General features: G+C 39.0%; 1 protein-coding gene across 6 annotated transcripts in view; it reads left to right on the forward strand.

Moving 5' to 3' along the window:
- The window catches only part of Erc1 (ELKS/RAB6-interacting/CAST family member 1), a 307,389-nt gene that overhangs the window by 71,156 nt on the left and 218,767 nt on the right, over nt 1-17,466 (forward strand). For all 6 annotated transcript variants that reach the window (XR_004770988.1, XM_027429286.2, XM_027429282.2 and 3 more), the window contains 2 exons: nt 9,210-9,377; nt 16,481-16,618. Coding sequence is in view for 5 of the 6 variants with exons in the window: in XM_027429286.2 (XP_027285087.1) it covers nt 9,210-9,377; nt 16,481-16,618 (306 nt within the window). In the remaining variant the exon portion in view is untranslated. The remainder of the gene's footprint in view (nt 1-9,209; nt 9,378-16,480; nt 16,619-17,466) is intronic.

A 17,466-nucleotide genomic window follows, 5' to 3' on the forward strand; every position in this document is an offset into this window, starting at 1 on the left:
AAATATACAGAGAGACCCTGTCTTGAAAAACAAACAAACAAAATGGTTAAAAAAAAAAGTAAAGATTTTGGGTTAAACCAAGGACTGATGCTAACCCTCTGTATTAATTATTATGTAACTGTATATGGGCATTAGGATTGCCAAGAGTTCAAGGTCAGTCTAGGCTACATGGTGAGACTCCAAAAACAAAATAAAACAAAACCAACCCCCCCCCCAAAAAAACAAAACAAAACCCCAAGTATCTGGGATCACCAGAATTCCAAGATGGAGTCATTTGTACTGTTGATGAAGAAGAAACTGATGGATGTTGAACTGGGAGAGCTGCCAAGCTGGATATTGATGTGGGATTTTACTTTCAAAGGCTTGGAGTCTTTCAGAGAGATTGCAACTGGCATCACAAGTACATTAATGTGAGGAAAGGGAGCATCAATGGGGACAATGTGGCATTGGCAGCCAATGTACTTTCAGCTCCTCAATTTTTTATAAGGAACTCAAGACTGATAATGGACTAAGCCTCTGAACTATAAGCAAACCTCAATTAAATGCTTAAAAAAAAAAAGAGTTCTGTGGTCATGGTGCCTCTTCACAACAATTGAATACTGACTAAAACACACACACACTCTCTTTCTCTCTCACTAGACACATATTTTGAAATATGTTTGCTTGTGTGGTTTTTATGATTTTAGTTCTTTGGTCATATATCACTTTTCTAATCTTCTTTGTCTGGTAATGATGCCAAAAGTAGTTATGGGAAACCAGTTAATTAGTTTGGTCCCTGATTCCCTCAACTTTAAAATTAGGAGATTGTTGTTGTTGTTATCATTTGTCATTTTTTTATGTGGTGCCCAGATTTAATCTAGGACCTTGTCTATGCTAAGCATGTGATGTCACTGAGTTACTCCCAGAGTCTCTAAAATTTGGAGTTTAACGTGTAGATTTTTAACTGTTATTTACTTCTATATCTGTGTTTCATGGATGCTAGGATTCAAACTTTTGTACTCATTATTGTGAAGCATGTTCCTAACCACTGAGCCATCTCCCAGCCCCTTACATCTGTCTTGTGTGTGTGCATGCGTGTTTGTGTTCATGCATGCATGTAGACACGTGCTACGTCCCATGTATGGAGGTTAGAGAACAATTTGCAGGTATTGGTGCTCACTACTATTTGTTAGAGAACCATTTGCAGGAATTGGTTCTTTCCAACTGGGGATCCAAGTCACCCTTAGGCTTGGTGACACAACTCCTTTTCCCTCTGTGATATCTTACTGAACAAGATGATGTAATTTCAGATTGAACACTCTATACCTTGGGTCTGTCTATTTCTGTTGTGTAATTCTGCAAATTATGGGGAAAATACAAGAAATAACAAGAAAGAAACTTAGATTTGGATTTAACATACATTAATTTAATCTACATTAGTCATCTTTGGTTGTTTTTTGAAAGGACCTAAATGGGAAAAAAAAAATCTAAAATTATTAATGGAAGCACTGGCTTAAATAGGAAATATCCTTTGAATCCCAGGGGGCTTTAGAACTGGTCAGGGCCATAAGTAAAAATTTAGAAACTGTCATTATGGTGATAGAGCCTGTAGGTTTCGTTTCTCCAGAAGAAGCTGTTTGCACTGTGTAGAGAATGTTGAAAAGGTTCATTCAGAGTTAGAAGATTCTCAGTGACATAGCCAAGAGAGACACAAAAGGGAACAAGCAGTTTTTTCCCCCTTCAGTTTATTGTACAAGTGTGCATTTGCTTTGTAAGACAAAGCAAGGATACTTTATAGTTGTGTGATCAGAATTGTGAAGCCACTGCAGAAAGGCAGATATTTTTCTGTTTCCATTGGTAGAGGAAAATCTTGTGTTTTTAGTAAGCTGGCCTACCAAATTTACCACAGACTTTGATGCTTGGCAAACAAGGTTGATGTTCCTTGTGATCAGTTGATGTGGATAAGCAAGGCTTTATCTTCCTGTTAGAGTGATGACTGTGTGTCCTTTGAGGTGTTTTCCTTCAGGGTTTTGTATGGTTTGTATAATAAGGTTGCTGCAGAATTCATAGCAAATCAATACAGCTATATCAAAGTGGTTTTTAAAAATTTTAGATCACCTGACCAGCACATTTAAATTCTGTATGGCATAAAAAAGTGTGTGTACATGCATGCACGCACGCGCGCGCACACACACACACACACACAATTTGAGTTGAATATTGAGTAAAGTTAATTTAGCAATTAAGGCAGAGACTTTGATAGTTTCTTTATCTAATATTTATGATACAAGATTTTTCTTTTTGTATCAAAGGTCATGTTTCCAGCCACTCTTGCATCAGAAGTGTGTATTTATAATGAGTTCTCATTCTTTCCCTTTTGCACCCACCAGTTTGTGTGGGTCTTGTACTTGGCAGTCCCTCAGAATGGCATGCAGGTGTTTGTAACTGATCAGCATTGTCATATTCCCTGCTATTAATATTAAACTGATTTAGAAATCTAATGCAAGAGTGCACCTAATGCATCTACATATGCTGGGCAAAGCAGCCGTGTACGGGAAGCCTCTCAGATACTCCTGTGAGACTCTGGGCCATTGGAATGATGAGCACTGAGAAGTGATGAGGGACATCTGCCTGCTGTATTATCATCCCCAACTTAGAGATGGACAGCCTTCCATTTTCCTGAAATTAATACTTGAAAGAACTTGAGAGACAAAGACTTTCCCACAGTTTAAATAGATCCCAGTCAGCACTTGAGTTGTCCTAGTTCTTGGCTGTCACAAATGAAGCTTCTGTGAACACCGTGTGTAAGTCTTTTTGTGGATAATACTGTTCACTCAGAGTGAATTGTGGATCATGTAGTAACTGTAACTGTGCATGTTTAACTCTCTAAGGAACTTCCACAATATTCTCTAAAGTAGCCATCACAAAGTGACTCAGATTATTTTGTTGTCTTTGATATTACTTTCTGGTCTCTCCCGCCCTGCAGCATTTATGTTGGGAAGTGAGAAAGAAATTGTGGTGGTTTGAATGAAAAAATGGCCCTAATAGGCTCATAGGGAGTAGCACTATTGGGACGTGTGGCTTTATTGGAGGAAGTATGTCATTGGGGGCAGGCTTTGAGGTCACAGATGCTCAAGCCAGGCCCTGTGTGGCACTCTTTTCCTGCTGCCTGCTGATAAAGATACAGATGTAGAGCTCTCAGCTGTCTCTCCAGCACTGCATGTCTGCCTTCATGTCACCATGCTGCCTACCGTGATGACAGTGGACTAAACCTCTGAACTAAAAGTCAGCTCCAATAAAATGCTTTCCTTTATAAGAGTTTCTGTGATCATAGCGTCTCTTTACAACAGTAGAAACCACTAACTAAGAAATGCAGGTGGAGTGGAAACTTTTTGTTCCCAGATTATGAAAAACTATATTAAGGTAGAAATAAATACATACCAATATACATAAGTAGTTTCAGTTTGTATTTCCACTGTTAATGTATGTTTTTAATTATTGCTTTGGGAAATCTTTTAAATTTTATGCATTTTACTATTTTTTAGTGGTATTTTGTAGGCTCTTTTCAAAATGTGCTCATTGTTAGGTGTTGTGGTTTGAATGTGAAGTGAAATGTCCCCCACAAATTCGTGTGTGTGTGTGTGTGTGTGTGTGTGTGTGTGTGTGTGTGTGTGTGTCACATGTGGACACTTGGTTGCCATCTGGGGTCACTGTTTGGGAAGATTGTGTTACTTTGAGGCACCCTTCTTGGAATGGATCCTTGGGATAAGGTCTTGAGGTTTTGTAGCCTGGACCCACTTCTTGTCTATCGCTGTTCTCTGCTTTCTGGATGCAACACTGTATCCAGCAGACACAGTGTAACCAGTGGCCCTTGTTCCTGTCATCCTAATGGACTATACCCATTAAAAAAAAAAGATTTATTATTTTATGTTCATTGGTGTTTTTCCTTCATGTATGTCTTTTGAGGATGTCAGATCCCTTTGGACTGGAGTTACAGACAGTTGTGAGCTGCCATGTGTGTGCTGGGAATTGAACCCAAGTACTCTGGAGGGGCAGCCAGTGCTTTAACCACTGAGCCATCTCTTGACCTCCAAATATACCCATTTTTAAACTGCAAACAAAAGAAACTCTTTGTCCTTTGCTTTGTTAGATATTTTGTTACTGTAAGGGCAAAAGTAACTAATGCTATTTATGTTGTGCAGTGAGATTTCTGTTTATATCTTTTCACATTAAAATTGTTGTCTTGAATTTTGACAGCTGTCTATATTTTATGAATGGAAGTATTTTGAAATCAAATTTATGATTTTAAGTATTTTTTTCTCATCTATGGCTTGTCTTTTCATTAGCTTTTATGGTAGGAATCTTGTTGAGTATACTAAGTTCCAACATTTTCCTATTGAACTTTATTTTGTCATGTGAATAATTGGACAATATGAAGTTTTGAAAAATTTTATGTGTATGAGTGTTTGAACCACATACATTTCTGTGTACCATATGTGTGAAGTGCCCGTGGAGGCCAGAAGAGTGTTGTATACCCTGGAAGTGGAGTTACAAATGATTGTGACCTGTCATGTGGGTGCTGGGTATCAAACTTGGGTCTTCTGGAATAACAAGCAAGAATGGCTGAGCCATTTCTCCAGCCCCAAGATTCATTTCTTTTCAGTCTTTCTTTTAAGCTGTATTAGATGATATAAAGCAGTGGTTCTCAGTCTGTGGGGCATGACCTCTTTGGAGGGAGGGTGAAATGACCCTTTTACAGGAGTCGCCTAAGATCATTGGAAAACACAGATATTTACATTTTGATCCATAACAGTAGCAAAATTATAGTTATGAAATAGCAATGAAAATGATGTTATGTTGTGGGTCACCACATCATGAGGAACTGTATTAAAGCATTAATGTAAGAATTTATTAAATGTAGCTGGGCACTGGTGGCGCACGCCTTTAATCCCAGCACTCAGAAGGCAGAGGCAGGCGGATCTCTGTGAGTTTGAGGCCAGCCTGGTCTACAGAGTGAGTGCCAGGATAGGCTCCAAAGCCACACAGAGAAACCCTGTCTCAAAAAACCAAAAAACCAAAAAACCAAAAAAAAAAAAAAGAATTTATTAAATGTCAAATGTATTAAACAACATTACGAAGGTTGAGAACTACTAATATAAAAAGTGTATTTAGTCTTAGATTAATCTCCTCCCCCAAAACACAGTCATTAAAGGATTTGAAATATTTTACACAATTATGCTTTCTTGCTATATTTTTAAGGCAATATGTGTTTTATATCAAAAGTTAAAAAAATTTATGTGCATGGGTATTTTGTCTGTATGTATGTCTTTGTGCCACTTTCATGTGAGGTGCCCACAGAGACCAGAAGAGGGCATTGGGTCCCCTGAAAACATAGTTACAGACAATTGTGAGCTGCCATGTGATACTGGGAATCAAACCCTGGTCTCCTGGAAGATCAGCTAGTGCTCTTAACCATTGAGGCATTTTTCCAGCCCCATACAAAGCTTCTATAATGGACTTGCTAATGTAATTTAACAAACATCTTCCTGCCTTTGTCTGTGGGGTCTTAGGTGAGGGACAGTACTACCAAGTTTGTCATGGAAAGAAGACCCATGTAGATACAGTGAAAGTGACAGGAAATAGAAGTGACAGTTGAAGAGAGGAGGGCCAGTGGAGTAGGGAATGGGGAATGGTTTCTACCAGAAAAGTGAAGATGACATTTGCAGATCCTGGCTGACGCCAGGTAGAGTGAACATGAAAGTGGCCACAGTCTAAAATAGGAGTGACAGACACAGACCCTAGAGAGTGAAAATGACAGAGATTGAGATGTCAGCAAAAAAGCCCAAATGGAGAAGAACCAGCCACAGAGAAGGGGCTAACAAACAAACAAAAGAACAAAAATGACAGGCTTTATTAGAATATATTAGAATAGATCTAGTTTCCATCAAGGGGATGGGAAGGAACCCACAGGTGAGAGTCTGCCCAGGGTCTCTGGGTTAGACTTTTTATAGGCTTCTGGTGTCATTTCCCTTCATAACTTCCCTTCCTTCTCTCTGATTGGTCCTGTCCTTGCCAGCAATTTCTAAGGCTTTCAGTGTGTAACTCCCTTGTTCCCAGGGTCAGCCCATCTTAAAATGACCAGTCCCCTTTCGTGCTGCTACATCTGGCTTATGTGTGTTGTGTGAGATGGGACACAAGTGTTTCTTCATCCCAGGTAGGGACCTGACAACAGACCTAAGAAACAATTCCACAGAGGTCTAACTTGCTGAATCAGTAGTTTATTGGGTGTACTTACAGGAGCACGTCTCAAGGCAGTTGTATCACTGAAAAGCCTACCCCCACTCACAAAATCCTGAACTGTAGAGCTCTCTGTACGTCATGGAGTCAGCTTAGCAGGTTACAAACTCTCCTTTAGGTAGCTCAACTAGTTTGTTCTAGGTAGCTCCCTAGGAGAAGTTAATTGTTTCTATAAACTTGGGGAGGGGCCTTGTGAATCTTATAAGTTTCAGTATTCCTAAACACGTGGACTTATAGAATCTTAAGGAGACTTTCTCTAGGAGGGAATGTTTTAACCTGAAGGAAATTGCTATATAATAATGTGATGCTGGGGACTGAACTCCCAGTGCTTCCTGTGAGCTATACCCTCTGCCCTAGAGCTATATAAGTTTCAATTGAGAGTTTAATAAATATTGACAGGTTTAACTTTAAAAGCTGCTTAGGGCCTTTCATAGCTGTAACTTTGAGGAGTATTGAAGTCTTTTGATCACAGAGTTTGGAGAATGGAGCAGTGTGGCTCTATTCCTAGCCCTATTATCCTTCAGGATCTCCTAGAGCTGCCGTATCTGTGCCAGCCTCACACAGATTGTTTTGCCCTGAGATCTTTCTTTTTATCTCCTGAGATTTCTCCAAAGCCCCGTCACAGAAGCAAGCAAAAACTAGAAAGCGGGGCATGGCACAACTCCTAGCATATACCATTCTAGATTCCTGGTTTCTTCATTTTCAATCGTTAGTGTGTTCATGTTTCTCCATGTGCACACTTGTGTGTGTACATGAGTGCTCATCTGTTAATTAAAAACGTTTGTTATAGGTTAGCATTTTGGAGGGTTTTATAGCAGTATGGGTTTTAAGTTTTAATAGTGTCCATCACAAATACTTTTCTACCCAAACCTCAGATTGATTTGGATAACCTATATTTAAATAGGCTGTGTCTTAGGCTTCTGTTGCTGTGACAGAACACCATGGCGAAGGGTTAGAGTCTGTGATGGTGCTGCAAAGACACGGTGGCATGGCCAGCTGAGAGCTCAGTGGGAGGCTTAATCCTACAGGCACCCTTACTCTTAGACTTTTCTTAACCTCCATATCCGGTGGGGAAAATAGTTTCTGTCTTAAGCTGCCCTATTCATGGTACTTTACTTTTGCAGTTGTAAGAAACTGAAGAGTGAGGTGTTCGGATTTCTAGTTTGTTGGGGCATTTTAGATCATTATCATGTAAGTCAGTTATTGTCAGGGAGACTTTTAAGAAATAAGATTCTTCCTTCCTTTGTATGAACAATAAAATTCAAGTTTCTAGACCTGACATTGATGTGGACCTGTCTTTAGCCCCCTTCCCTGTTAACTTTCTACCTGTCCTTAGCCGTAACCATTCTGTGTGTAGCTTCTTGAGATGTGAACATCTCCTTTGATCACCAGAAAGGTTCTCTTGGTATCTACCTCATTAGCCGGCATCTGCTCATCCTTCATAAGTTGTCCAGGCTTCTCTAGCATCCAGTCACACACCTTCAAGCTGAGGTTTTCTTTGTCCTAAACTTACGTATATAGTGTATGCATGTGGAGGTAAGAGGATGGATTGTAAGCCAGTTCTCTTCCAGTGTGTGTTCTGGGGATTGGGCTCAGCTTGTCATGCTTGGTCATTACCCATGGAGCCATCTCTCCAGTACCTATTCTGTACTTTTAGAAAACACTATGCTTCAGTTTTAGTGCTCACTGAAAAATATTTAGTGCTCCCTGATGCTGCTGTCTTCTCCATTAGGTTCTAACGTCTGCAAAAGGTAGGGAATAACAATTGTCTTTGTGTTTCCAGTGACCAGAATAGTTAATTTTGTGGAATTTAATATTGACCATCATTTTACAAGTCTTTTATTGACTTTCATTTGCAAACAGGATAAATTTAAGTTCTGTATTTGGCAGTTGGGGCTTCCCATGTGTCATTTTAGGATCATCCCATGCCCTTCTTTTGCTTTATGATCGTCCATCTCAAATGAGTTTACTAAAACATGCTGTGTTGAGTGTTTATGTTTCAAAATATTCTCTTTCCTAGATTACTTTTGCTTTCTGTTTCAGATCTAGTGAGGTTTTATTTGTCATTAAACCCCAGTCAAATGTTGGCTTTTTCAGCAGTCTTTCTGACTGGTAAACTCTGGAGGGGAGGCATTCTGACTTGTTGGGAAGCCAGGCTACCTGAAACTGGGGTGCAGTGCAGTGAGGGGATGCTCTCCTCACAGGACATAGCAACCCTGCTCCTCTCCTAGAGAGTGCTTACAGCTGAGCTCTGCTCTGTTCCCCGAGGGGAACGACTTAGCAGAGTGAACCACTTCTTCCTATGCCCAAGATGTCACTTTTTGTATACTCTGCTAATCGGGGAAGCCCCTGCAGAAATGTAATACTTTTTATCTGATATCCTTTGAATATGGTAAATTTGGAATGTTTTAAGTTCTAATCACTTCACTTTTTATTGTTATTTTTAAAATAAATTAATTTAACTACCCTGAATCCCAGTTTTATTATTTTTAAAATATGGGCAACTCTATTCCAAGGAATTCTGTTCTGTAGCTAGTCTTTCTTTGTCCCGCCAGCTAGCTCCCAAATAATGATGCAGAGACTTATTATTAATTATGAAAGCTCAGCTGATGGTTTAGGCTTGTTTCTAACTAGCTCTTATATGTTAACCCATTTCTATTAATTTGCTTTCTGTCTCATGGCTTTATTACCCTTACAGTGTACTGCCCATGCTGCTTTCCTGCTTCCTCTTGTCTCTGGCTGGCATCTCTTGGCATCTCCTGTGCCCTTCTTCCCAGCATCCTCTTTACCCTGAAAATCCCCCTTGCTATTGGCCATTCAGTTTTTTATTTAACCAACCTAAGTGACAAGTCTTCATAGGGTACAAAAAGATTTCATAGCAGTATTCCTCTCCTTTCTGTCCCGTTCATTGTCTGTAAACCTTCTGTTCTTAGGTGGATGCTCTTCGATTGCGTTTGGAAGAAAAGGAGACGATGCTGAATAAAAAAACCAAACAAATTCAAGATATGGCTGAGGAGAAGGGTACACAAGCTGGTGAGATACACGACCTCAAGGACATGCTGGATGTGAAGGAACGGAAGGTCAATGTTCTTCAAAAGAAGGTAAGGCACAGATGATCTGAGGCACAGTGGCCTGCTTATGACATACCCTATTCTCATACCCTGTTCTGAGCACTCTGGCCCTGGCCATTAGAGCCCTCTTGTAGGGAGACACCCTAGCCCCCACCCTGGGACAGGTACCAGGTGGACCCGGGACTCGCCCATAAGGGCGTGGTGTAGAAAAGCCAAGGTGACATAAGGGAGGCTTCTTAAGGACGGCTCGTGGAGACCCGAGCCCCTTTTTGTTCTGGCTGCGCTTGCTGGGTTCTATAACCTCGCTCTGGCCTGTGTTTTGCCCTGGTGTTTTCTTGAATAAAGAGACTTTAATCGGTGCACCCTCTCCTTCTGTTTAGATTTTACAGAGAACTGGGAACCACTGTTGTAGGAGCTCTATATGCTCAGTCTTTCACGGTATCAGCAGTGTTACTGTCTAAGTTTTCTCATCCTGTTTCTCAGAAGTGTCCTAGAAATTGACACAGTATTTGGCCAGCTAACCTGCCTCTACTGTCTTTAATTGGAATATTCATTACTTAGGTGACAATTTTGAAGACTAAGGCTTACTGCTGTAATAAGCATATAGTGTACAGGGCCGATCTGCAAGCTGAGCTGCTTTGCTGCATCCCTCAATTGCAGCACTCCTTATGATGTAGTAACATGCAATAAGGGAAGACTGGCTCACCTCTTTGACCGTAATCATGATTAGAAATGGGCTTATTTTGGAAAAAAATAAAACTACTAGTATTTTTTCTAGTTTTTAACATACATAAAAGCTTTCCTTGAGGAATAACTATAGACATGCCATTTATGGTTCATTTCTGTTGAAATGATAGATTTGCAATTTTTGACATTTTCTTTTTTTCTTTATCTCTTTTATTTATTTTTTTAATTTTTGACATTTTCATAGTTTATTATTAACTTGCTAAGTCACCAAGGAAGATCTTTCTTTGCCGAACTTGGCAAAGTCTTAGGCTTTTTATTTGCAGAGGATCATGTCCTGTGTTTTCAGTTTAAGTTCACGTACTCTTATTTACATTTTGTAATTATAAAGCTTTAAACACTTTTAGATATCACTTGACTGTTTTGTTAGTGCATGCTAATTTGTTGTTTTAAAAGATCTTTTTACCCACACTGTCACTTCCTCTGTGCTTCAGAGATAGCCTGCACATACAGAAGCAAATATATATTCATATTCTGTTTACATTTTTGAGATATTCTTCCTGACACCTGCATTGTGTGTGTGTGTGTGTGTGTGTGTGTGTGTGTGTGTGTGTGTGTGTGTGTTTTGACACACACCTTACCATTCCTTACTATTATTTTTCCTTTTTTTTTTTTAAAGTTAATGTTTTTAAGTTCCACCTAAAGATAGGTGTACCAAAGGTGTTATCATTGTATAGATGTTTTATAGCTTTGTTAGCAAAGTTTATACTGGTTGGCATGCCCACATTTTCTGCTTTATATAAAATAATGCTAAGATAAGAATTGTTTATATTTAGCTTGAATTTGTATAAATTACCTTTCTAGGATCAACTCCTTGCAATAGAATACCTTGGTGAAATGCTAGGCATTTATGATTTTGAGGACCTTCCCAAGCATCAGCTGTTCCATACCAGCAGTGTAGGAAAGTGTTTCCCCTGAAGACCCATCTGGAGTAGGTTTTATCAGCCTTTGCTTCTGCCAACCTGGTAATGAGGAAATAGTTTGTCATTATGGTTGTATTTCTTTCCTTGTAAATAAGATGGAATGTAGTTTTATGTATTTAAGGTCTTTGCATTTTCATTTCTGCAAAGTGTCTCTTCATAGGTTTACTTTTTAGTGTTTTGTAGCATTCCCCCCCCCCCCCAATTAAAAATGGAACACGTTTAGTTTGCTGTAACTTTCAAATGTTTGGTTCTTGACTGTGTGCATGAATGTCTGTATAGTCAGTTAATTTTTTAATAACATCAATTTTGTGGCATATTTCAAAACTTACGTTTTAGAATGTCTCTTTTATTGGTCTCTGTATTCTGTGGCTTTTTTTTTGAAGTTTTGGTATTTGTGGTATGGTATTAATAAGCTATTCTTTCCATCATATTTTTTTTTAAATTTAGTGATACATAGCTATTTTTGGTTCCCCATTAACTTGTGTGAAATTTAGAGTCTATTTATGTCATCATTATTGTGTGACACTATTCTTGGGAAGACTTGAACACATGTGTGCTCACCTAGATGGGGAGCTGATGACAGCCCAGAGTTTGGATAGGATCAAAGTCCACGTTGGTGAATCAATGAGTTTTACTGGGGTTACTTTCAGGAATAGGAATGACTCAAACACAGATGCCTCACCAAAAGCCTACCCCAGCACAGAGGCAATTCACGGAAGCTAGAAAGCTGGGGCACATTGTACAACCTGAAGGCAGCTCAGCAGCTGGAAGGCGTCTCTTCCTTATGATTCAGTTGGTCTGAGCTTCTTCCAGTAGCTATGCCTGACTTTGATTCTTTTGGGCCCTGGCTGATCTGTTTCTTCAGGCTACTTTGTCTTACCCTCTGCTAAGCAGTTCAGCTTTTCTCAGTCTTTCCCCAGCAGTTCTTACTGTTGATATATATATATATATATATATATATATATATATATATATATATATATATGGGGAGGGAAGTCCTTACTGTTATATACTGTAGGGCAGAGAAGTCCTTACTGTTATTATATACTGCAGGGGAGGGAAGTCCTTACTGTTGTTATGCACTGTGCAGGAGGGAAGTCCTTACTGTTATATACTGTGTGGGAGGGAGAGGCTAGGGATCTGCTCAGTTTCAGGGACTGACTGACTGAAGCAGTTTTGATTTGTTCACTTCCTGTTTTAACCAGCTTCCCTAAGGAAGGAGTATTTTTACCTTCTCTTTGAACATCCTGTTGTTTTACCGTTCTGTAAACAACTTTTGAGAGTTGGTTCTCCCTTCCACCATGTGGATTCCATGGATTGAGCTCCGGTTTTGATGGGTAATGGCAACCGTTCTTACACACTGAGCTATCTTAACAGCTCTTTGTATTATATACTCCAAAAATTTCCATTAGAGCTTTATCTGTGCATAATATAGACTCTGAAATTACGTGGCCTGTGAGAAAATCATAACCAATTCTCACATAATGAATTTGACTTCAGTGAATAAAACCATCTTTATTGTCCTGTTAAAATTATTTAGGAAAGAAATAAAATTCAGTATTCTCCTTTTTAGCCCTGAGCATTTTCACTGAAAAATGTAGGAAACTTGTCTGCAGTGGGCTACTGTAATTTAACTTTCTAGGAAGAATTTAAGCATCCCTGAACAGATGTTTTCTTCTGTGTGATACTTACCCCACATTGCTTCTCAGTGTACACATTATTCCATGAGCAAGGACAATAGGAACTGGTTTCCATTGTCATCCTGTTGTTTGACATTTGAGTTCTCTGGGAAGGTATCCTGGGAAGTAATTGGTACTTTTGACACAGTGATGGCTGTGGTAGTAGCCAGGTTATTAGCCACTTGACTGAGCTGTCTTGGTTTTCCTGGGCTGCATTACCTATCATAGTTTTCCAGTACTTATGTACTGTTCATATCTATATACATTTGTATAACCCTGTGCTCAGAGAATACAGGAGGCAATAACAGATGGCCAGGGTTCACAGTGTGCTTAGAATTGGACTCCTGATTTTTAAATTCCCTGGAGCTGGAGTTACATGTGCTTGTGAGATGCTTGACATGGATGTTTGCAACTGATGTCAGGTCCTGTGTAAGGGCAGGAAGGGCTGTCAACCTTTGAACCACCTCTCCAGCTTCTAAGCCTGGCTTTTAAATTGGGAAAATCTTGGACATATTCTAGTAATCTCTCCCTCTCTCCCTCCTCCCCCTCTCTCTTTTATACAGCAGTAAGTAACAACCACATTTCTCCATTCTAGCTCCTTGAGAGCAGGAGCTGTAATGTTTGCCTATGCCCTGGGGACCCAAGCTCACTTTGGCCAGTCTCTTTTGGCTTTGTCTTTAACTTTCACTGACTTTGTTGGTGTTGAAAATAAGAGATGAAGTTTTTCTTCTTAGTTTCTTCTGGAAACTAAGCCTAGTGTGCTTATTATTAAAAAACATACTGGGTTTTTGTTATCCCAGATGGTTTATCTGGTTAGCCATTGTAATTGGAAAACTGAATGTATTAGTTCACACACATGATAGTCACTGAGGTAATGAACACAGTTATGCTGTTACTGTTGCCTCAGGCTTAGTCTTTTAGCAATTTCAGTACATTAAGCTGTGTACCTGCACACTACATGCATACCTGGAGACTGCAGAGGCCAGAAGAGGGCATCGTATTTCCTGGAACTGGAGTTACACAGTTCTGAGTCACCATGTGGGTGTTGGAAACCAGACCTGGGTCTTCTAGAAGAGCAGCCAATGCTCTTAATTACTGAGTCTCTACAGCCCCAGCTGTGCAAAGTTTTAACATATGCCAACAGGATGTAAAAAGAATTTCAACTATTTTTGTAATTGCTTCCTGACAGATCTTGACAGGCAGTGATTTTGAACTCACCAGTTTTTACTGCTTTTTATCCAGTTCATTATGTAAAAGGTCTTAGAATGTAGTGTTCTATACGATGAATAAGTCCCTTAGGAAATTCCCTTTCTTGCAATTAAAATCTATTTGGGTTTTGTTTTTGTAAGGGTCCTACCTATACTTCCTGTATTCAGTAGTACCTTCCCCTCACCATTTTCTTTTGTAGTTTCAGTTACCTGAAGCTAACTATGATCTGAAAATATGAACAGAAAATTCCAGAAACTTACAAATTTGTAATTATGAGCCATTCTCAGGAGTGTGGTGAAATTTTATTTGTTCATTTTCTCTGATACAGGGCTTGAATTATCCATTTGTCTAGTGTATTTACACTGTGATTACTGCTTCCAGTCAGTCATTTAGGAGGCAGGTAGCTAATGTCAGATAAGTGTTTCTTAGACCACTTGTGGTATCGTAGTGTTGTATTAAATTATCCCTTATTTTACTCCTAATAACCCCAAAGCACAAGAATAGTGATGTTGCAAAGTTTATTATAGTATATTGTAATGTTAAATTTTTGTTAATGCTTTAATATTCCTAACTAAAAGATTAAACTATATCATAAATGTGTGTACAGGGAAAACCATGGCAGTGTACACTGGTATTGAACTGAAATTGTTTTTATATAGCCTAGGCTGGTCTCAAACTCTTCCTCCTCGTCGTCCTTCTCCTTCTTCTTCTTTTTTTTTTTTTTTTTTTTTTGTCCAAGACAGGGTTTCTCTGTGTAGCCCTGGTTGTCCTAAGACTCACTTTGTAGACCAGGCAGACCTTGAACTCACAGATCTTCCTGCTTCTGCTTTCCCAGTTCTAGGTGTTCACCACTATGCCCGTCAATTAGAAACATAATTAATTTTAAGTAAAGTTCAGAGGCCAAAATAAATAGACATTATAAAGGCTGTTCTTTGTGGTTTTAATTGTGTCATGTTAGTACACTTTATCAAAGTGTAGTATGATAGAAATTAGGGTTCTTTTACTTGAAAGAAAAATCCACTGTTCATTAGTGTTTCTCTTTGTGCAAGTTTATGATCAGTTCATCCAGACTTTACTTGATATTGGAAAGTATTTGCAGAAAATGAAGGTCAGGGCCTTTCTGATTGATTGGTTTCATTATAGTGAATTTAATTCTGCTTAAAACAGCTTGTGGAGGTATTGTCAAAGCAGTTGCTTCAGTAGTCCAGGTGATTGCAGGAAGTGCTTTGGGATTTCTTTGGAAAGACTTTGGGAGACTTTGAGGAAGGCTCTCCTTGGCAGAGATTAAGGCTTCCAAGGCAGAGTACTCAGTTCCACTTGACTGGACTTATGTGGATTTATGTCCACTCATAAGCCACTCAGTGAAATGTGATGACTCCTGACAACTGTGCAACGCTGATAAAAACCAGAATAAAAGATGTTGGTAAATCTGTGGCAGTGTATAATTGGTATGTAGATTCGGTGTTCCTCATTAGTATTGCATTTAGTTTTACTTTTCCTCTGTTACCAGTTTTTCTTGTTATAAATCAGGTAGGGAGGAGACAGCCTTGTATAATATACTGCTGTATTTCCAACTCAGTAATGTCATGATGAGAGAGGTTGTTTTAAGGAATTAGTCTTTTTAGGGTAAGTAACTTAAAATATTTCTATTTCAGTTCACCTGTGTTAGACTTTTCTTTTTAGATAAACTCCATTATATTTGATTATCACAAAATTTTACTCATGCATAAATTTCATGCATGCTTAAATAGGTACTTCTATCATTCCTATTTCTCTGAAATTCAGTCTATTCCTTAGGAAGCCAGTAGGTTCATCTGTTGCTCAGTTTCAGCTTTATAATGGGGGCACTCTTTCTCCCTTCTCATGTTAGATAATAAAAGACTGCCTCTTTATTTTCCTGCCTGGCATGCTCTAGGGAAATTGGTAATTGTCTAGTGATATACGACTGAATGTGCCCAGTCTTGTCTGATCTTATAAGCCAAGCAGGGTCAGGCTGGTTAGTACTTGGGTAGAGGAAACCATAATTCTTTGCAGTGAATGAATGCATTTAATTGTGAAGAAATAAATGACCACAGTGAGACACTTCATTGAAAATAACTTGCTGTTTAGGTATCAGGTGATTTAAAAATCTAATCACTAACATTCAAGAACAGTTTTTCCTTAACACAGCTGATTTGGTTTTCTGTCTAGTTGCAGTGTTCTTTGTCTTTCAATTTGTTGTGCAGAAATCTCTCTGGGCATTCACAGTGGCATCTTAGAAGGAGCCCTATTTCGTATGGATTCCTTGCAGTCCCTTTCAGCACATTGGGACGTTGTGTCTCACAAGACAACTTTGTTTTCTTTTGTTGGGGAGTGGCCTTTTTGTATTTGTGTCCATAGGATGCTTATCTTTTCTCTGTGGTGGTGCAAAATTCTGGCTGTTATAAGGTTTTAGTATATAATTTTTAAATAAAGTTTAAATTATGTATACAGAGAACACACCCATACACCATAATTTGTTTAAGTTTTAAATAATTGTTGTTGCACCTTCTTCTACCCTTTTTTGGTGACTTTTTCCCTTTAATAAATGTACATTCAGATTGAAAATCTCCAGGAACAACTGAGAGATAAAGAGAAGCAGATGAGCAGCTTGAAAGAGCGAGTCAAGTCTCTGCAGGCGGACACCACCAACACAGACACAGCACTAACGACCTTGGAGGAGGCTCTTGCAGAGAAAGTGAGTGATTGGCTTAACTCTTCCCAGATCTTTGAGTTCTGTTTTCTCATTATTCTAAAATTGGTTATAAATACAGAAGAAATGGCAACAGTTCTTTGCTGTTGCTGTGCATAGTATATAGAGTGGAGAGGCAGTCTAGTTGCTGTTGGATGTTAACACCGACTATTATGCAAGATTGGTTGCACACCAGAAGACCATAGCCACATTTCCTCAAGAGTCAGCATGTGTTCACTATTTTGCTGCTTTCTGGACAAAGTGAAAATTCATTATTTAACAAGATGTACCGGATACTGGATATTGATTATCAAAATGCTGTCCTAAACTAGCTCTCCTCTGTTACCTTCCTACTCCATGACATATTCATGGATTTTATTCATGAATATGACATCCTTACTACTTTTCTAGTCTTGGCTTATTCCTAAAATAATTTTAAATTTTATTTATTTTTATGTATATAGATGCTTTGTTGATATCAATGTCTGTATCACATGTGGCTTGTGTCCACAAAGGCCAGAAGAGGGCATTATATTTCCTGGTGCTGTAGTTAAAAACAGTTGTAGTTGCCATATGGGTACTGGGTATTGAACCCGAGTCCTCTGAAAGAGCAGTCAGTACTCTTAATCATCCAGTACTGGCTTTCATTATTTTATTTTATTTTATTTAAGGTTCTATTTATTTATTATATATATACAGCATTCTGCTTCCATGTATATCTGTACACCAGAAGAGGGCACCAGATCTCATTACAGATGGTTGTGAGCCACCATGTGGTTGCTGGGAATTGAACTCAGGACCTCTGGAAGAGCAGTCGGTGCTCTTAACCCCTGAGCCATCTCTCCAGCCCATCA

This window comes from Cricetulus griseus, chromosome 8 (genome assembly GCF_003668045.3).
Source record: "Cricetulus griseus strain 17A/GY chromosome 8, alternate assembly CriGri-PICRH-1.0, whole genome shotgun sequence".
In the NCBI taxonomy this organism is placed as follows: Eukaryota; Metazoa; Chordata; class Mammalia; order Rodentia; family Cricetidae; genus Cricetulus; species Cricetulus griseus.